Source organism: Pelodiscus sinensis, chromosome 16, assembly GCF_052426305.1.
Source record: "Pelodiscus sinensis isolate ZL-2025 chromosome 16, ASM5242630v1, whole genome shotgun sequence".
NCBI lineage: Eukaryota > Metazoa > Chordata > Testudines > Trionychidae > Pelodiscus > Pelodiscus sinensis.
In genome coordinates this window covers 3,115,143-3,137,603 of record NC_143067.1, presented here as the reverse complement: position 1 = coordinate 3,137,603, position 22,461 = coordinate 3,115,143, and the positions used below count along the sequence as shown (strand labels likewise).

At 41.5% G+C, this 22,461-nt stretch overlaps 1 protein-coding gene across 1 annotated transcript in view; it reads right to left on the bottom strand.

The window, feature by feature from the left end:
- Window positions 1–22,461, bottom strand: part of CLINT1 (clathrin interactor 1) — a 73,767-nt gene that overhangs the window by 10,579 nt on the left and 40,727 nt on the right. The window contains exons 6-8 of the mRNA XM_075900630.2: window positions 16,300–16,477; window positions 8,645–8,891; window positions 3,757–3,835 (exon numbers count right to left, since the gene is read on the bottom strand). Coding sequence (XP_075756745.2) covers window positions 3,757–3,835; window positions 8,645–8,891; window positions 16,300–16,477 — 504 coding nt within the window. The remainder of the gene's footprint in view (window positions 1–3,756; window positions 3,836–8,644; window positions 8,892–16,299; window positions 16,478–22,461) is intronic.

Below are 22,461 nucleotides of genomic sequence, written 5' to 3'. Positions count from 1 at the left end.
AAAAAAGAAAGAGGACCATGCATCTCAACCTCACAGAAGGTTAATTCCATTGTAATCCCTGTGCTATTCTTTTTAGAAAAGTCACAGGACATTTCAATCAGATGACGATGCAGTCTGAGCAAATGCAGTAGGCACTGTACTGAAGGAATTCATATAAAAATATTAGTTTAATCTGTTGTATTTTGATAAAAGAAATCTTGCTATGGATATAATGCAAGCATGGGAGGGAGGTGGCATGAGCAAGCCAAATATCAAATTTGGAAACTAAGTGAGAAGATCAAACTTACTGGGTCTACTGAAAAGGAAACATTTTCATAGTAGTGCTTCATTTACTTTCTATTCAAGGCAGCGAAGATTTGATTGTTTGTACACAGAACATACAATATAGTTTTCGTGTCAAACCAGAGCCTCGAGATCTGTTGCTTTCCTGACAAGCCTGGGAGAATGCACAGCCACAGCACTGACTAATCCTACCACTTTGAACCCAAAAGGTGGAAGGGAATTCTGAATACAGGGCATCCCCACTATAAGTCGCCTGGTATATACCTGTTCCACACTGAAGCCATTGACGCTTGTCAGAACTGATGCGTTATAAGTCCTCCCGTTCCCTGCTCTTAAGTCTCGCACACACACATATCCATTTGTGCAAATGGAAATCAGTTGTGGGAAAAAAATTCTCCACTTTAAGTTGCTTCATTATAAGTCCATGTTTTTTGCAATGCATCTTGGACTTACAGCGAGCACGGCCTGGACTCAAGCCTTTGCCTCTGGTCAGTCTTGCCAAGTTTCTCATGTGGCAGTTTCATTTTCAGATTGAACACTAAGATCGAGAGGAAAGAAGCAGAACCTAGGCAGACAGCAACAAAAGTAGCTCTCAAAGGAAGAGGTCACTGGCCTAGAGTTAAACCTAGTCTCCAGTAAGTCTAAACAATAGCTATGACTACCTACATGTACTGTGGGCATAGTACTCTTGTTGGTGCAGGTTCTCTGTGCAAGTCCTTCTTTCCACCTTCCGTAAACAGGATATAACTTGGATAGCTTTAGTAATCTGTACATCTCAAACCTCAGCATCCCTTTCTGTACTGTGAAGCTCGCATGGTATTCCCACGTCTCAGAAGAAACAATTACATCACCCACTATACTGCAAAATGCATGTAGATGAAGAGTTAACAAACGCCTCCACATATCACTGAACTCGCAGTAGGTCTCTGCCAATTTCTTTACAGGGGAGATGAAAGGCTGCTTTTGACCCCTCCACTGTATCTTGAGTGACCCTGGGAATGTTCCCACACCCTGTGCTGCAAGGAAAATATTGGTCATCATAAGCAACCTGCAGGCGGACAGCACTACTCTTCACAAAATGAGCTATCCTCAAAGATTCCCAAATGAGATCTGACACCATCTGGCTTCTCAGGACAGCAAGGAGATTAGTTACAATGACCAGCTGGTAATAGCCCTTTTCTCAACATCACTCCTCAGTGCTGCTGCAGAAGGGAAAAACTGCTGTACCTCAGCACAGCTACAAGAATCAGAAGCTCAAATAGGCTCACATGTGGAGAGCTCCAGTAGGTGGAAAAGCAAAGAATCATGGCACCTCCATAGCTATAGAAAAACAGGAGATTTAAATTTTTATTTAAGAACAGAATTTTTAAGAGAATCTGAGGGAGGGTACTCCTGCGGATAACAGGGTATGGTGGAAGAGAATGCGGATTAACAGAATGACCAGGGATCTCAGAATTCCCAAAACACCTGCTTCACTCATTTACCTTTCCCTCAATAAAGATGAATTATAAATTAATGTATGAAAACTTTTAAAGATCTCCAGGAAGCGAGAGGGAGAGAAACTTAAAACAAACTAAATAATAGTGTAACTTGGTAGCCTAGTGAGTACCATGGGTGCTGTTTCTACTCAGCTTCTCTGCTTTGTCATCCATCCAGTCAAGTCACTCATTGACTTACAGCAAGCTATTTCCTCCTTCCCTTTCCCTCGTCCCACCCTCTGTTCTAAAATCTGATGTGTTAGTTTATAATGTGTTCACTTTCTTCATTGTATTCCTTTGTTATATATGGTCATGCCAGTTCTTTCAGAATATGATCTGAAGTGGGTCTGGCCCACAAAAGCTCATCACTTAATAAATTATCGTGTTAGTCTTTAAAGTGCTACATATTTTTTCCTTTTATTTTACCAAGATCAGACTAACACAGCTATCTCCCTATTACTTGTCATCCATGCGCTCCTTCCAAGATCACACTATAGCACAAAGGAGGATCTCAGATGATATCTATCACATTTGTCATGAAGGCATAACATGTGCAAACTAAACAAGTTTGTACTCTTGAGAGGTGACATTGTGAAGTATAGCAGCATTGAGATAGCAGCCAGGAACAATTGGTGCCAAGTATAATCCTTTACTGAATTTTCTTGCACAAAGGAATTCATAAATAACCCAAAATGTTAAGTTTTATGCAAATCTTCTATAATTGCATCTAGATAATGATTATGGATCATACCATAAAGCCATTAGCCCTTGGCTTTAGGAAAAAGTAGGAAGTGGACCTTTTAAAAACAAAAACCATTATACAAGACAAGTTATTTGAAAAATAAACAACAAAATGTATTTTCATCAATACATACAGTTGGAAGGACTGCAATCAATTCACAGGATTTAAGCATTGCAGCCCAATCTCCTGTGGGGAGACCTCATCCAGCCCCACTATAAGCCACTACAAATACGAACAACTGAAAGGAAAGAAGTCCTACCAAGGTGCTCTGTGTTACACAGAAATGCTAGTGCTTGTGTTCAGTAATAACATTTCTGTTTGCAGTGAAGAGACACACCTGCTCTCCAAGGTTTCATTCAACCAACAGGCTAGCACTGGTGCTTAATTCTCTGTTCAAATTGATCTTGATGCCACTGAGGGAAAAAATTACTTTCAGCCATCTGACCACCCTCATCCTCCTCCAGTTCTCTCTTCCTAGATTGTCCCATTAAAACACCTTTCAATGATTAATGACAAACTCCCTTTAGCAGATTATGATCCACTGTTTTAACTGTGGCTGCCATGAAGGTCTGTTCCATGACAATTTTTTTCGTCTCACACACACACCCGAGAAAGAGGTCTTGAACTTTTGTAGGAAAGACACTAAAATATAACGCTTGCCTAAAAGAGTTACTGTGATGTCATAGTTTAGTGCTAGCATAGACAGGAGCGAATTTAAATAGCAGTATAGCATTCAGAGTAATTCGCTGTGAAATTAATTGAACAGAACTATAACTATAACAGAGTGAGGTTTTTGGTATTAGGGTTGGGGTTTATCCAGGGGTCATCAGGAGATAAAAGTGTTTTGCTTTTGTTATACACATTAGAGGTGCCTTGTGAATAGAGGACAGTCATCTCTATGGCTGCCAATCCCTTACCTTGTAACATGAGAAATACTTAAACTTGACTGGATTATGCGTGCTTTTAGAATTAATTATAAATAACTCTGCATTATAACGTAGGCAGTTGCTGACAGACTGATTTAATGGCTAATCTTTTATGATCCACTAACATTATTCTATAAACCTATATAATATGGTAATTTGTGTGCTGTTAAAACTTATACACAGCTCTACATTTTTTAAGTACTTGAAACATTTCTTTGCTTTTCACCACTCTTCTGTTGCTCTTTATGCTGGTATTAAAGCCCAGAAGCTTGTGCAGTCACTTAAACAGACCATAGCTTAAGGATATACAAATAAAGGCAGTTCTTACCTGTTGAGACTGACTGGCCAGTACCATCAAATAGATCAAACAGATCACTAGAAGACTTGCTGCCAGGTGGGATTGAAGCCTAAAGAATAAAACAATTCATCAGCATTAAAAACACGACTGAAACACTGTTTACAGTTCAACTGCAAGTCTAGCTCTGCCCAACCCCAACTTCACACGTGAATTGAGAATCGCTGTCCAAATGAAAAGCCCCCAAATGGTTTTCTTCAAAGGTCAGTTTTGACAAATTTTGAAAGTTTTGGAGAGTTTTGAAATTTTCTACACATCTCACTGTGACACTTCCAGAACAAAAATAATTTTGGTTTTTGATTTGAAACCACCACAGATGCTGCTGGATCAAAGCACCCCATGGTTGAGAGCAGGGGCCAGCAGCAATCTAGCAGCAGAAGGGCCAGTGGGAAGGAGCCCAGCAAGCGCTGGGAGTATAGCGGGGCCAGCAGTAGAGGGGGCTGGCGGCTAGGAGTCCTGTTGGTGCTGAAAGCACAGCTGGAAGCTGGGCCAGGAGCTGGGAGCCCACAGGAGCCAGGCTGGGGCCAGGAAAGAAGCTCAGTGGCAGAAGGGCTGGCAGCCAGAAGGGGAGCCAAGGAGTGGGGACCAGCAGAGCACTGACCTCCTCTGCTCTGGTAAATGCCCTCCTTCATGACCACTCAGGTCTTGGTGGTGCCAGACCAGGGAGGTCCAACCTGTATTGGTTTGTGAAAGTTTTTGCAATTTCAAATACTTGCCCAATACAGGATGGGATTTTAAAAAATCCTTTTATAAGATGAGAAAACTGCTTGCCATCCAGCTCTAAAGGGAAGAGATCCCCATCAGTCTGGTTACTCTGTCATACCCTGAATCCTATCAGGAAACATCACAAAGAATGCACACATGTAGCCAACATTCCTACGCCGGGAGGACACCGGCATTCTGTGTGTTCCCTGAACCTTGGCACTGGGGTCAAGTGCCTCTGTGGCAGAGCAAGTGCCTGCTGAAAAGTCTGTTAGTATAGCTTTACTAACGGTCTGCCTGGCTGTTTGTGAGAGAAGGAAAATGTCTTCCTCGAATCACACTAGCATAGAGTTTGTGGATTCTCTTACTTTAGATGGAAGTGGGAGGCAGCCCAGAATAATCAGTCATGGTCAATGAGAAAAAGGGGGAAGGTCTGCTGACCCTCCAGGACTCTCCAGGCAGGCTACTACATTGTAAGATGGCATCTACATGTGAATGGTTAACGGTTAAGGCTTACTCATTACGGTAACCAGCTCCCCTACTTAACTGGTTAAAATAACGTTTAATCAGTTAATTAAACAGGATTTTACATCCCTAGTCTCTACTTACAATCATGGAATCAGACAGTAGTTGGAAAGGGGGGGGGGTTATAATGGTGACATTGGAGGAATAAAGCTAGTGAGCATTTTGGATACCTCACATAAGAATGACCACACTGGCTCAGACCAAAGGTCCATCTAGCCCAGTATCCTGTCCTCAGACAGTGGTCAATGACAGGTTCCCAAGAGGTAATGAACAGAACAGGAATTCATCAAGTGATCCCTCCCCTGTAGCCCATTCCTAGCCTCTGACAAACGGGCTAGGGACACCATTTCTACCCATCCTGGCTACTAGCCATTAAGGGACCTGTCCTCCATGAATTTACCTAGTTCTTTTTTTGAACCCTGTTAAAAGTCCTGGTCTTCACAAAATCCTCTGGCAAAGAGTTCCACAGGTTGACTCCGCATTGCAGGAAGTAGTAGTACTTTGTTTTAAACCTGCTACCTATTAATTTCATTTGATGACCCCTAGCTCATGTGTGATCCTTCTAACATACTCATTAAATTAGTACTTGTGGGATATGACTAAATAAGAACCTGAAACACACAAGGAAAAGAAAACATAAGCGTTTGATCTTCTGGAGGAGGGGGAAAGCCTTACAATCCCACTCTCAAAAGAATTTTAAAAATAAAGAACTGCTTCAGAACCCCCTTTCCACAGGCAGCACTAAGGCCATAGTCCAGTTTGTAGACCCTGGTGAAGATATGCTCAGAGTTGACTGGTCATTGATTCATCTTTTCAGGCAAGGGCCTTAGCCCATAGAGAGCTTTGCCACTGTAGACTCTGGGGATTTAGTCTGCCAATTTTGGGGTAGACTTCTCTAATATCATATCTTAGACATTTGGAAATAGTTATTTTGAAGGCTTATTTGGAGCTCTGCAGATTTATAGATCTTGTTCGAGCTGATTTCTCATCTGAGATTCCGTTTGTGCCTTAATTCCTCTGTATGCTTCAGATTTAGGTAGAAGGCAAGAGGACTCTCTTAACATCACAGAGAATTCACAACATCAGTTATTGAAAGCAAAGTTGAAAGCAAAGTTGACATGATCACCTTGTCCTTGTCAAGTAGTCATGGAAATCAAGAATGGAGCTTTAACAGACCAAAGTATATGGATACAATAACAAAGTTTGAGAGTTTAGACCCAGAACAAATTCCAAATAGACCAATGTTGGCGCAAGGTGGTTTCACGTTGATTCTGATGATCTGTGCTATGTGAGAAAGACAGTGGAATCTTGCTGCCTGCTCATGTTAAGAGTGGGAGTGGTGGCTTGTCAGTGGGCCGCAGACAAGTTATTAAGAACGAAGGAATGTCTTTAGTTCTTCTTGGCTGTCACCACACAGTCCATTAGCTCCAACTGTTGAGTCTGAGGCAGAAATAAGCAGAGGCTTCCGAGACACTGTTCTTTTTGAGATGATGGTATGACATGAATTAGCTAAAAACTCTTGTAATGCTGCATTCAACAGTCATATTTCAAAATTCAAGTAGGAAAGCAGATCCCGGGTGGAAGCTCTGGATAACCAACAGATGAAAAGTGCCCATGGTTGCGGTCTCCATGTGTGAAGTACCAGGGCCTCATTAATCAACTGATTACGAGCAGGATGACAAGTAATTGTTCTCTTTTGACACTGTTCTGCTCAGTAAAAACATGGGGAGAACAGACAATGTGGAAGAGAACTTCCATACCAAGAACTAGAGTGCATTAAGACATTTGTTTTGTTTGTGATTTGGCTGTGAAGCGAAGAGGAACTCTTCTGGCTGGCTGAGCCTCAGATATATGGAGTAACTCCATTCTGATGGCGCGGCAACTTGACAATTCAGCCATGCTGGGTTTTCAGGTATCTAGGGCTAAATGAAGGCTAAGTCTCTCTTCCCATTCCATAGCTGAACTGTCTCAGTAATCAAGAGCTTCTGATCCCTCTTTGCCTGCTAATGCAGAAAAGGTAGTTAAGTATCACCTTAAAGCAGACTGACCCTTTGGGAGGTCTGGGAAGCTAGGACTGAATTTCACTGATCTCAGCTTGAACAGATTTTTTTCTCCAGAGCCTTTTCCACACACCAAATTCCCCCAGGATTGTGTGGGAGCCCAAAGTGAACCCATACACTTGAGAAACAAGTACCAATTCATTTTCTGACTTCTTGCAGATAGGAGCAGTATAGTGCCTGTCAGGGAGAACTTGATGAAAGACTAGCACAGGGGAAATTTAGAAGTCCTATGGGAAACATGGTCTTACTTTTTGTGGGTGAGCGGCCTCAGCTTTGCAGCAGAAATCTCTGCAACAACCTCTTGTGGAGCCTAACCAAAGACGACACATCTATGCTGAGAGCATTGTGTCTAACAGCCTGAGGCAGTCTCAGTGACACTAATTATTTTTATAACAAGAAAGTTTAATTTTAGAGGATTACAATTTCAAATAAGGAACAAAGAGCAGGCTAGATGAGAGGAATTAACAGCCACTTTGCAAGTCAGTGTCAGAACAAAAATAGACAATATAAAGATACACAGGTAGATAAGATGCTCTTCTAAAAGTTTTTGCCACTTTCCAAAAGATGTCAACAGACCATTTTCCCAATATTTTCCAATGCATGTAAGCAAACCTTACAAAGATTCAAAGACTGTGGACTGACAAATAATTGTTTGACTAACTCTGGCATGCCCACAATTACAAGCAGCTAAAAAGCAGGAAGAAAACAGATGGGGGTCGGTAAGGAAATTACGTTTGAGGAAAAATCCAAGGGGGGAACGGGACTAGGAAATCTTGAGGCTTCACTTTACTAGCAAGTCAGTATGTATAAACATTGTAAAATATGCTTTCAACCCGACCATGTTATTAAAGGCTCTCCCCCCTTTGCCTATGTATACAGCAAAAAGCGAGCTATGGTTGGGTCACAAACTTGTTCCGAAAATTATTTCTGTAATTCAAACATCGTCTCTAGACTTTTTCTAATTCTTAACAGAGACTGATGAACTTGACAATAGTAACATATAATATGGCTACCGAGGCAGGGGCAAGTAAAAAAAAAAAAAATCTTGTCACAAACACTTTTTCTCCTTAGAGATGTCCAAACAATTTAGGAGCTAATTCAGGCTGGTAATAAATACAAATTATGTATTTTGAGAGCTTTGATAGCTATATATGGCTTACTGTAGTGTTTTTAAACCAGAACAGCTAAAAAAAAAAAATCAAAAGTATTGTATATAATGCTAATGTTTGAAATACCAGACATTTGGAAATTAAAAAAAAAAAAACACCTTAAATTCTCCCCTTCAGCTATTTTGCAATACATATAAAGAGAAATGACAGCTACTCTGCTCAAAATCCCTACATCTACCTACCGGAGACTGTCCATTCTAAATGTGTGTAGAGCTGGCACTATAAAGGGATATTTATTTTAGGTCCAATTTTAGGGTCTGAAGACATTGAAAATTCAACCCTTGTAATTTCCAGGAAAAGAGTTACTTTTGAGGCTGATTTATAATTTACGTAATTCAGAGTTCTCTTGTCCTTAAAAGAAAAAAAGATGTTTTCAGAGTTGGAAGAATGGAAGTTACATCTGACCTTTACAGTAGATTGTGGGGTATGAGCTGCAGCATTCTGATCTGGACTTGCTTTGTCGCCCGTGTAATGTGCTGCGGCTCCCAGATCGATGGTTTTGGAAGGATTTGCTGTGCGTTTGTGTCTAGTGGTGGTGGTCTCTGTTGCCTGTGTTATATGAATATGTTTGGTCGTCACGGTCTCCTCTTCATCTTTGAATTCACCTTTGGGGGATTTACCTCTTCTTGCTTTCTTTTCTTCATCACTGTCACTGGAACGAAATATAAATGACAATCAGTACAAATTTGGTGAGGAAGAATTGAATCAAGATCCAAAGCTCACGGAAATCAATGGAGTCTTTTCATCTACTTCAATGGACACTGGATTCAGGCCTTAAGAATTTTGATTCTCAGCCTTTTCACAGTTTGATTTGTATTCACACTGTACAGCCTGCGACTTAGGAAAAGTCACACAACTTTTAATATTTGAGAAAATAATACTTGACACGTATGTTGCACTTTATGAAAGTCAGTGTAGTATTGTTCCCATTTTTCAGAGACTTTTTTGTGCATGTTTGGGGGATGAAGATACTGGTTTGATACAGCAGTCTAGGCAGTTAAGGAGATTTGGAAAGAGTGAAGTTGGCAGGCTTGTTCAACACTTGCTCCACAGGTCATTCACTGGTCCAGATGAAACGGTGCACCAAGGAAAGGTGCTGTCTGTAAGATATCAAGCATGCCAAACTCACTTCCAGCCTATTTCCCATTTGAGATATTTGGGAGTTTATTTTCTTTAAAGTATGTGAAAATTGTTACCTAGTTTAATAAGATTGTTTCACAGTATTGCACAACCCTGTATCCAAAATTTTCCATCTCAGAAAACACCTTTTTGTTGTGCCTCAAAATATGTGTTTTAGTTGAAATGTGTGTGTACCACAGCGTAATGCATGTTTCATCTGATTTATTATATTCTCCACTCTTACTTTGCTTGTGACCAAACAAAAAAAACACCCCACACTTAAAATATCATTCACTTTTGCAACAGAATGGTACATAATGAAAAATGCTACAGAGAAAGCTTAAATATATTGAAAACTAATTTGAAATAGCAATTCCCTTCTGGGTACACAGTTAAAAATGGAAGGATTTTATAGTTTAATAATGCAGAAAAGTTCTAACAGATCTAACTGAACAAGCACTGTCCTTTTGTCAGTAGGGACAGGACAATAACCACAATTTGCTATAGAGGATAGCCTTTGCTCTCTACCGATGGCAGGAACTTTGGCCTACTTTCTATACATAGAGGAAATGGGAAACATTCTGTCTAGTTGCCACTGGAAGTGGTTCAATTCATGATCATTCAAAATAAATGCTCAACCTTCCATTTCATATTCCAATGACTAACAGCATTAGCTATAGCCAGACGTACAGGCAAGTGTGGTACAAGACTGTCACACAGCTCTGCCAGTGCACCTAACTCATCTTGTAGCCACTCTCACCTGTGCCAGCTCTCAGCACTAGGGTTGCCAGATGATTGAAATAAAAATACGGACCCCCCTCCCCCAAAAAAAAACTGGGAAAAAATTCTGTTGAAGGGAGGAAAAAAAGGGGGGTTGGGGAGGAGACCAAAGTTGAGCCAAAAAAAATTTAAAGTAAAACAGCATTAAAACAGCATGTCCCCTTTAAGAGTGAGTGCAGGGATTGGAACGGGACAGGTTGAGCACTAAGACCCAGGGGAAGCATTGCTATTTTGTGCCAGCAGCCTTGGGGAACCAGGTAAGCATGGGGTTGGGGAGCTGGGAGTGTCGGGGAGGGGGGGGGGGAGGAGGAGCTGAGTAGGGTTGCCAGGTGCCTGGCATTTTTGCCTCCTGGCCGGGGAAAAATTCAGAAAATACCAGACATCTCAGGTGTCCGGTATTCTCTGAATTTTTTTTTTTAACTGGACAGGAGGCTAAAATACCAGACACCTGGCAATCCTACTCAGCCCTCTGAGCCTAGAGTACTATGAGCACTATGCACAAATGAGACCAGACCAGACCACTACTTTCATTTCCAGGTGTGAGGTCAAGATTTTAATCCAAGTGAGATGACTGGCAAGCTCACTAATGTAATAAGCATTTAGTCACCCTAACTGTAAGCTCCTTTGGGGCAGGGCCTTACATGGCATGTTCATGCAGTGCTTAGCACAAGTCTCCAACCCTCATTGGGCCCTTTAGGTAATACTGGATGGCTGGGTCATTATCAACCTACCAAACAATGAAGGTGACAATGGTTGTTTGTCTATGTAGAATCTCATGGTACCATCTACATGTTCTGTTAGTCTTTAAGTGCTACCTGACCATTCGTTTAAAAAACAACAAATGGTCTGGTAGCACTTTAACAAAACATGTAGATGGTATCATGAGCTTTCGTGGAAGGCTGTGCCCATAAAAGCTCATGATACCATCTACATGTTTTGTTAGTCTTTAAAGTGCTATCAGACCATTAGTTGTTTTTTAAGTTTATCATGTACAGACTAACTCGGTTACCCCCTGCAGCTTACAATTACTATTGTTAACCACCTCAGGGCAGTCTCTAGTACCCAACGTGTGCATGTGTTGTGGGGAAACTGAGAAGGAGATTAATAAGTGTCAGGTTCGGTCACATATCCTAACAAAATGTGCACTTCCAATGAATGTCCGTGTTATAGTGTAACATGAGCTTCAGAGGAATGTAATAAGGATAATCTTACTTGCTCAAGAGTAAGACATAGATGACCTTTTAATGATCTACACCATCTTACCTGCTGCACAACCAGAAATTCTGACTTTAAAAATAAAAAGGGTTTGAGTGGTGAACTGATCTCCAAAATCCACAGCATTAGAGAAACAACCTTTAGGTGGCTGCATTTATTATATTTGAAAGCTTTCCAGAGGTTAAATATATACAATGAAATGTAGGACATCAAATATTACAGTGCCCAATTTTCTATAATAAACTGCACTGCTTCCCACTGAATGTCTCAGGAGATTCATTTTGATTTTTCTTTGATGGTCGCATTAACAGCAATGAAACATTATAGATTAATGTTCCTTTTAAGTGTGTTTACTATGTACAGAATAAATCCCTATAAAATGGCACTGCTTCATGTGAGAACTGCATTGTGAATGTTAAGAGTTTCATCTAGTATTGTACTGAATCATTAAAAATACGGTCCCCATGAGCAATGCATGTTCATATAACAGCCAGGAGCTGAATTCTAGTCTGTAGTCTATTCCTTTGCTTTACTGAAGGAGTGAAAATGTTTCCCTGTCCTTTAGGTTTAGGCAAACTACCTCAAACTGCCTTCCCCAGAATCTAGTTAGTCCGCAAAGAAGGATTACCACTTTTTGAACCAAGGTCACCTTTAGCAAAGAGTACCACTTATGGTTTTATAGAAGACCAATACAGTTTTGTTTCCCTTTGCCATCTGCTGCCTACACTAGCTTTTTAGAATATTGGAGAGGAATAGAATTGGACTGAGTTCAAGAATTCCTGTTTGATATTAAATTGTTTTACAGAAATATGAAAGTACCTGCAGATAAATTTGGAAAATACTGCTTCTTTGCATAAGGATGGGATCACCATTAATGGAGTGCAAAGAAATGAGGAGACAGGAATTAAGCTTGAATCATTAGTGTAAGATTCGGGGGAATACTAACGAACAGGAAAACCAGTGGCTTTTTTTAGCGACTGCTTTCTGAATTCCCTGCTCTTCTACCATTTCAATGTAGCCATGCAGTACTGATAACTTGGGAAAGAAACACAATTTGGTGAGACGGGAATGTTTTCCTTCTATGGTTCACCTTTTAAACCGTAGGCTCAGTTTCTCCACAAACAGCTGTCCATACCTTAAGTGTAGTTCTGCTCTGAAAAAAGTCATGCTGGGGTTACATATTTATCTCAATACTTAGATCAAGTGTGTTCAGCATAAGTAAAGAATCCAGATTCCAGGTCTAGTTAGAAAAAGGAAGTCAAGTTGGGATCTGCTAGTTCATGCATCAAAAAAATATAAAGATAGTGATTGAATTCTGGGAAGCATCCTAATGACAAGATGCTAGCTAGATGGAGAGTGTGTTTTCATCCTTCCAGAGCAGTATTCACTTTGCAGTGGTAACAGGTGTAAAAAAAAACAACAAAAAAAACCCTAGGCTTTAATCACCAAAGTCAACAGTTAAGACTGAACACAGAGAAAAATCTATGGACTGAAGCAGTACCTCTTACGTAGTCACTTTTCAGAGCAAAAATAGTATATTAATTCTACATTACTGCACCCTGAATAAACAGTGGAGAACATAGGTTTATAAGTGAATTTGTTTAGGTGATAGTATTACTGAAGAGGAACTGGGGGATACAATAGCTCACAAATTGAATGAACAAACAACATGATGCAGCTGCAACAAAAGGTGATATTCTGGGATGCATTAATCGGATTGTATGTCAGACATGGGAGAGCCCTGTTCTGGCTCCACTTAGTCAACAATGCCTCAATTGGAGTAAAAGCGACGAGGAGTCCTGTGGCACCTTATAGACTAACTGAAGTTTAGTACTCAATTGGAGTACTGCATCCAGTTCCGGGCAACACGTTTTGGAAAAAGAGACAGACAAATTGGAGAGAGAATACAGAGGACAGCAACATAAAAGGGTTAGAAAACCTGATCTATAAGGAAAGGTTAGAAACGGGCATGTTTAGTTTTGAGAGAAGAGGGGGAAGAGAGGAGGAGGAGGGGGACCTGATTAGAGTTTTCAAATACATGCCGGGCTGTTATAAAGAGGATAATGATCAAATGTTTTCCATGTCCACTGAAGGCAGGACCCCAAATAAAGGGTTTCATCTGCTGCAAAAGAGATATAACTATTACAAGAACCTGAATTATAAGGGTAGCTAAGATCTGGAATACGCTTCCATAGGAGATTGCGGAATCCCCAAGTCAGAGATTTTAAATAATAGGTTAGACTGTACAGTTTATTTGACCCTGCCACAGTGCAGGACACTGGACTGAACAACTTCAAGGTCCCGTCTAGCCTTCCACTTCTATGATTGGAAAGGCTGAGACCCACTGTCCTAAGATTACTGAACCCTGCTCAGGAGCCCGACTGGTCTTGCCTATACTTCAGTTTCACTTCACTTAAAAAGTGCTTGATTGTAAGATCAGACATAAAACTACAAAAAGGTGGCACAGCACACTTCTACTGAAATGCTTTTTTGTTTTTACCAGGTAATTAGAAATACATCAATGCTGTACTTGCATATCAGTGCCTAGTTCTGTACATAGAGCAGTATAAACAAATCATTGTTTATATGAAATTTTAGTTGGTACAGGATGAACCTCTCTGGTCCACCAACATCTGTGATATGGCAGAACCACAGATGTTGCTGGACAAGAGAGACTTTGGATCAAAGAGCCCTGGCAGCTGGGTAGCCGGTGGTTTGGGGGCGAGGGGAGACGGCAGGGGTGCCTGGCACCTGGCTAGTGGCTAGGAAGAGATCTGGACTGGTGGCTGAGGCTGGCAGCAGACCTGGACCAGGGGCCCAGAGGGGAGCCCAGTTGGATTTGCTGACAGTCCCCAGAAAGCCTGGAGTCCATCAGCAGAGGCGCCAGAATTAACTTCCTCCTGGTCCAGCAAACTCCCTCATTCAGGACCAGTCAGGTCCTGAGGGTGCCAGACCACAGAGATCCAACCTGTTTTGGCTTTGCTAGTGCTTTTTATGCAGCCTGTTGTAAAAGTAGGCAAAAATGTAGATGAGTTTTAAACAAGGGGTAATAATGGGAAGATCTCTGCATACCCCCAGAATTATGTGGACCCCGATTGAAAAAACACTGATTTAGGTTATTTCCAAGAACTCAGGAGGGTAAAAAGGGTACCAATATGGTATCTATTGCATACATTGTTCAAAATATCTTTCTGGGCAATGTGGGATTTGTTTTTATTTAAGTCATGCATTATTACTAAATCCAGTCACCAGTGCTTAGATATTAAATATTTATGTAGAACCTGCACCTGAAGTATTCAATTAGAGGGTTACAAAAGGATAAAAATTGGTGCCACTATTCTAGGAGTATAGCTATCAATATGATTTATTGGGTTTGTATTACACATTACCATCATGAGATTCCTGTGAGAATATGGACCCGCCCTAAGGACTTTGCTTCTCCTGCAGACAAAACTTCCATTTGTTTCAACTCCCACTGCCCAAGTAACATCTTTCAAACTAGGCTCCACTGTGTGTTGAGGCGAGGATACTTTTGGATGGCTTGCTGTGCAGTTTTAGAGCCATGGCGGACTGGCAGAAGTCGGAATTCTTATGCAGTGTGGGACTTAGATGGCACCACCTCACCTTGCCTACTATTTGGAAGTGTATGTGTGTATGTAGCACAATTTCCAATTTTTACCCCTTGTTTAAAACTGATCTTAGTACTTAATAATGCCACACTTTTATGGCAAATCAAAAACATTGTCCCTAAGTTAAGCAATGAGAACAAATAAAGATGCAAGATGTAATAACTATGAGGTATGAAAGAGCAGACCATTAAATTAGAGAATTGGTTAGTGCAGAAAATTAAAAAACAGTGGGTACAGCAGGAAATCAACAGTAAGCAAGAAAGACAGAGGAAAGGAAAGGTTTTGTTGGGAAGGAGAGGAGGGACCGAAAGGTGGGGGGAGAGATAGAGACTTGCTTGGGACAGGAGGAACTGAAGTTCCATCCAGGGATAAGCAGTAGTGCGAGGAAGAACCATAAAAGCACAATGCAACACGAGGGAAATATCCAGGTAAATACTTATCCATTGTTAATTTTCTATTTGAAATATGGCTAAGGAGCTTTATGGATGTTCTCACGTGAAAACTTGCTTTTGAAGGAAAGGGACAAAAAGCTTAAATCAGTGTACCATTATTGTTCAATCTGAAGTTTGTTTGTGTTTCTTCTGATCCTTTTCTCTTTGCAGTCTATTGATAATAAGTTCTAAGAGGAACCCTGATGTGTGCACAGAGTACCAGTTTTATGATTTATTAATGTCCTAGTGGGAAGGCCATATTGCCCTGTTTTGAAAAGTGTCACCATTAGTATTTCATTTCCCTACTGCATTATTTGGTATTCAAATATTTATACATAGTATTGTGAAAAAACACTAACATGTAAATGCAAAATGCATTACAATTCTTACAGTTTTAGGATGTGTATTTCAATGAGCATTTTCTTTATAGCAATTTAAGATCATTTAGAACAGGTTTGATCTCCCAATAATAAAATTTAATACACCTGTTGAAGCATGCATTTAGAGTTCATGCTTCAGCCACAAACTCCTCAGTTTTATCATCTTACTGCAGAGGATAGCTAAGAGCTCAGTGTACTTTGGCCAGACACCCTCATTTTCCAGAGCGCCCCCCTCCCCCCCCCCCAAGGAAGTAGGTGCAGGGCCAGGACTTTTATGTTGCTCTACACTGCCCAAAGAACTTCCTTATTTCTGGGGGTTGCAGATACCAGTTACATGGCCCTCCAGGACCAACAGAGCAGGATAATGGGGGTCACAGTTGACAGGCCCAAAAATGTATTTCCAGTCAGAGGTGAAAACGTAGCAAAACACTACAGACACCTCATAAGCCTTACAATAACAGCGACTAGTCAAAAGAGATGCAGCTATTTTAACATAGGAAAAGTACCTGCATCTTTCAGGAGAGTCCTCTCTATCTTTCCTCCGGAACTTGCTAATGGTATCATCAATTGTGCTTCCAATTTTGTCACTCAGTTCACCTAGTTTATCGCTGAATGGAAAAGCACCCTTGTTTTTATCCCATTCTTCATCCCATTTGGACTTGGGCTCAGGATCATATCTTTCACCTATATAATTTGTTAAGACATAAGAAATACTGATAAATGCAAAAAAGCCTCCATCCCCACAAAAAATGTTACCATATGAGTTTTCAAGGCAAACTGAAAGCTCCAACAGTGCTAAATCAACACTATTACAGCAAGGCACAGCATGTCATGCCAATCATTAAATGGCAGGAATGCAGATTCGAAGGCTTTTGTTTATGACAACTATCCAACCTCAATGCACTGCACAGCACAGCACATCAGGATATTGTTAGATCCTGCTGGAGGAGAAGCATAAGACAATCAACTCAGACTGTGGAAGCACCTTATCAGAACTCAAACATGACATTTTTATAATGGCCACTTAATGTGCAATATTGTATTCCTGGTCAATTTGCCACACTAAGTAGTAAATCTTTCAAAGATTTTATACATTTTAAAAGCTCATGAATACACAGTACCAAAAACCAAAGCAGAGTAGTATGAAAACATACAGTAACATTTCTTGCATCCACGCCTGTTAAAAATCCTTCAAAACAAGTTTCAGAAACCATTAAGTACAACAACTTACCTTTTCAACAGCCAATCAGAGCTTTCATTTCTCAACATTACAGTGCCATCAAGAATTAGCAGCAAAATACATTTGTTTCTGAATTTTGAGAATCAAGAACTCCAACTAGCTGCTCATTAATTTAGAAAATAGATGATAGCTTTGCCTCAATTACCTGCAGTCAGTTTATGTACACATCTTAACAAATTTTAAAATATTAATTTTCTAAATTAAGTTTTAAAAAGGAATTTTCACGAAAAAAAAACCCTGCATTGTTGGAATCTGAAACAATACGACTGGCTAAAATTATCAAACACCCAATAAGTGGCTTACTTTTCAATGGTTAGGTGTTTGGGTACTTGAAATATTAAGCCACTTACGGAGTACCTAAATTTGTACTTGAGTGTTTAAATTTAAACATGTTGGTCATAGTGCTCAAGAAATAATGCATGAGAATTAGAAAAGAGACATTGACCAGCCTACTTTTATTGCCTTACCTGAGTGAAATGGAACTAGCACCCTTGGGAACTCTTAAGTTTTATCAGATATTTTAAAAATGCAAATGTCACCCACAATTAAAGCAGTTTTAAATCTACAGACAATGACTAAGATCTAGGAATATGAAAGGTCCAACTGAATCTAAGTTTGCTTCTTGCAAGCTGAATTACACATGCAAAAATAAAAACCACAAGGCCTACCCTGGAAAAGAAAATGTGGAAAAACTGGAAAAATTAAAAGATGAAGTGAATTAAGATTGAGGGCAAATTAAATGCTTAAATCAGTCAAAATGATTCACCGTGTTAGTTTTTGTACAATACAGAATCTGGACAAGTGCAAATATTCCTTCTGATCAAACGGCTAAATGCTAGTCTCCAGCTGCCTGTATTCTTTTCTCCATTGTATATGTATCTAGATTACATTTAAAAAGTGCTCAAGGCCAGATCTTCACTCCGCAGAACTCTACTGCTGCTGCAGATAAATCTTCCAGAGTTCAACTTAGCAAGCGTCGTTAAGATTTGTTAAATCAAACTCAGAGGGCACCCCTGCTGGTGTCTAATACTCTTGCAAGGAGTAAAGGAAGCGGACAGAAATATTTGCTCCTGTCGGTCTCTTGCTATGAGGATGCCGCCAAGCTTGGCTTAAGGTAAACTGACTCCAGCTATGTGTTGTGTGTGGCTAGAGTTGCGTATCTTAAGCCAAGCTGCTGGGTCTAGTGAAGACCTGGCTTAAGTGTCTACTAAATCAAGTAATCAATAGTGCTCTCCATCGCAGGAAGCAGAGAAAGTGCTAGGGAGTACATCAATGTACACTGAATGTGCAATTTTTCTGTATTTCAAAGTACATCATGTTTCCTTATGAGTTATAAGCATTCTAAATGCTGATAAGCACCTTAAAAACCTGGCCTGTTGTACCAAAACGTAGACTAAGACAACAACAAAAAAACGGGTTGTATGTGGGTATTAAAAAAAATGTTTCCCAATATAAAGCTTATCTAAATTTCCAGAACTGTGATGCCTAACAGCACTGTTAAAAAAACATGGGCTAGTTTGATTAAAATGACCTGTTCATGTTTTTTAAACAAACAAAATAACCCAAACTGATATATTTTAGATACTTTAGAAAAGCAAAACCAATCTTAAAACTATTTCCCACACAAAATCCTATGGGATCCCTGCAAAAAAAATCAATTTTCTATGTAACAGACTATTCCTTTCTAACTGGAAGACCTGGCTCTAGATGTAAAGTTGCAGCCTGAAGGGGTCTCTCTGTGCTGGCATTTTAAGCTTATGCAAATGCTTGTAAACATTTCAACATAGTGATAAATGAAGTGATGCTAATTATAGATCCTTTAGTATAAAAACAAATACATTTTAATGAGACGACATGGGTTCAGATTTGGAAGTCTGATGAAAAGAGCTGAAGAGAATATGGAGAAGGAATTCAATTTTCCACTGATCATATGGGGTTTGGGGTTCTCTTTGGAGAGAAATAAACAAGAGCTAACCCAGACAGAAAGATAAGAGACAACTATGAAGAAAGTCCAGTGCCAGGCCCATGAGTGTTCTACAAGACAAGGGGTTTACCAGAGTCTCCAGCAGGTAGCATAAGTCCAAAGGAATATATATTATCCTACAGCATGGGGGAACTTCCTATCTACATAACTTATTTGGGTGGTGGAAAAGGGAGGAAATCCTTGCCTCTGCTATGGAGACAGTTAGCCCACCGGCACTTCCATGAACCCACAATGGTGAGGAGGCTTATGCACACAGTGGATTATGCAGAGCAAGTCTCCATGAAATCCACAAGTCACACTACACAGGAGCGCTCAGAAGTTGCGAGCACAAGGGCTGGACTTGCCCCTTAGGGGAAAATCATCCTGATCTCTAGTAATGCCAGGGAGGAGATGAGCAGAATGATGGTTTGGATGCAACACGTTGGACTACACCGAAGAGATGCATATTTAGATGCATGCTGAGACCCCTGTTTCTCACTGGGGAGGGGAGAATGGAGGAGGTCCAGGGTGGCGTGGTGCAAAGAGAAGTGCCTTACACTGCATAGGAGTGATCACCCTAGCAAGGCTGACAGAGGGGTCTCAAACTCTGGAGAGAACAATGTCCAATCCTCCTAAAAAGTAGAAAAGTCGCTGCATGCCCACTAAAGCCTCAATCCTGCAAATATTCACGCACACCAGTCATGTCACCGAATTCAGCATGGCAAACGAAGCATGTGCCCAGTCCCACAGCATTCAGTGGCACTGCTTGCATAGACAGTGTTTCTCAAAGTGGGCCGCAGGCTTGGGTTGGGAAAGTCACTGGTGGGACCGTGCTGCTTTGTTTACCAAAAGGGTCTGCAGCCATGAAGCTTTGCAGTTCCCATTGGCTCCACTTCACTGTTTCCAGCCAAAGGGCGCCAGGGAAATGGAGCAGCCCAGGCTGCTGCTTCTTGTGGCTCCGGACCCTTTGTTTCTCTCAAGTGGTGTGGGCCTGCTAGCGGCTTGCCCAAACTGGGCCCATGCCCCACTTTGAGAAACACTGAGTCAGAATTACTCTTGCGTGAATGCATTTAGGAAAGGGGAACATTCACATTATCACAATTCAAAGTATGGCAAAAAAGGCCAGGTGTGAGCTATATCAATGCCTAAATCATAGGCAAACCCTTAGGGGATATAAAATCCCAGTTAAGAAGTTAACTAGTATCCTGAAAGCTGGTGGCCACTCCAGCCTGGCCAGACCGCCTGTTAACCAGTTTCCAGTTAACACCCCTAAGCAATGTGAATTCTAACAAGCTAGATTTTAGATAACCGCTCATGCAAAAGGCAACTTTCCAGGCTATAACAGACTCTGCAGGGCCTCTTGTACAGGAAAGAGGCAGAGCTATGAATGGTCATGTGAACTTAGTGGCATTTCTAGACCAGACTTATGCATTTAAATCTTAGACTATCCTTACAAACTGATTAGAGACAAAGCTAGCACCCCCCCGCCCCCCAACACACACACCTTTTAAATTCATAGTTTTCTAAGTATCAATAGCAGCTGCTGCTCAGCCAAGGTTCTTTTAAGCTCCCCAAGCATCCTTTAAAACACTGAAAGGGTGACCTGCCTTCAGTTTTGCAAGGCACAGCGGGCCTGGTGGGAGCAATACAGCAGTACAACGCATATTCAGCTGCAAGTTTCCTAGTGTGTCAAGGCAACGTGAGTTTGGTGCTGACGCTGGGAAGCATGCTCCTTAGGAGCACATAGGAGCTGCAGATCAACGCATGCAATGAAAAATTACAGACCAGATGCAAAACCCTGAATTCCACTGGAGACGTAGATCAGCAAGCAGCACCACACCCCCATTAACAAGAACACACTGACCTGATGTGAATATCAAAATACATGTGTAGTCTAGGCTTGTATTCCAAGTATCCAGGTAATGCTACATGTTGGTTGCTACAAGTCTGCTTGCGTACCATAAGGTACACATTGTTTTACTTCAACCACACACTCACCACCCCACTACATAAATGAAAAGCACTCAGCGAGGTCAGCTCGAGACCAGAGCAGGATGTCTAGGTCAATCCAATATTCAGCTATGAAGACATGAAAAAGTATTCACAATCTTCTTAAAAAATAATAATTAAAAAACCTACTTCTGGAAGCCCTGTATTTTCAAAATGCCTTGTTTTATTTGCTTAAACTTTCCATTAGGGATGTTAAAATGTGTAAATTTTGTAAATGTGTAACTGCTATAAGTTTCAGCAGTTACTAGGGATGTTAAATATAGTTTAATCAATAATTTGATGGATTTTCCATCGACTAGTCGATAAGCAGGGGAGCCACAGCAGGATTAATTCCCAGTCCCAGCAGTTAATACATTTAAAAGCGACAGCCACAGCAGGGGAGACCCAGTTTGAGCTGGGACAGCTGACTGTCCACTTGCTAAGGGTCCCCCCCCCCCTTCCTTGCTAAGGGTCCCTCCCCCACCCCACTGAGCTTCTGATTTCAGAGGCTCCTAACATATTTAAAGGGCTAAGAGCAGCAGGGGGAGGGAAAGAGGGGGAACCCGGTGCCAGCTGGGAAACAGCTCTTACTACATTTCAAAAGCAGAGTTGCAGAGCCTGGAACTGGATGCTAGTTGGGAATCAGCTGATTCCCGGTTCAGGTCTGGTCTCCTCCACTCCCCCTGCGGAAACTATGCTTTTAAGCCAGCTCTTTCCACCTCCTGCTCCCACCCTTGCTGCCTGCTGCTTCTACTAGAGGCGGCTGGGGAGAAGGGGGGGGGGGGAAGCGACTAGTCACTGAAATCCCTAGTGATCACACATTTACATGTGGGGGAGCAGGTGGAAGATGGTGCTCTTGAGGAGCCAGCTTTTAAGCTGGATCCATGCCAGCACTGCATTCCACCTGCTTCCCCGCCCTCCGCCTCTGTGCAAGGCAGCATTATCAGGGGAGGAGGGCAGGTAGCTCCATGGGAGTGGACACGTGGGGGAATGTGCACTGGCTCCTGCCTGCCCCCCCTTGCTGCCTCTGTATCAGAGGCAGGGGGAGGAGACCGTACATGCAGAGCACCAGCTTAAAAATCTGGCTCTCTGCATGCCACCAGCATCAGAGGCAGTAGTGGGGCCAGAGGGTGAGCTCTCCATGACCACTGTCTGCTGCTTTCCCCCGCCCCCTCCCCGGCTTCCTTGTACAAGGCGGGAGGGGAGGGGGCGGCTCCGTAGGAGCTGGCATTCCACGCATACCAGCTCCCCCTCCTTGCCTCCGGTAGAGAGGCAGTGTGGGATGGGAGCATGTAACTGTATATCGTGTAAATGGCTACATATTCACATTCCTACTGTCCATTAGACTTCTACTGTGGCAAAATATATGCCAATTTTCACCTAGATCAGTTAAGTATTGGATTCAGGGGATCACCATAAGCCATACAATAAATTAACTAAATGGGGATTTTAAATGAAGCTGCCACCAATACATTT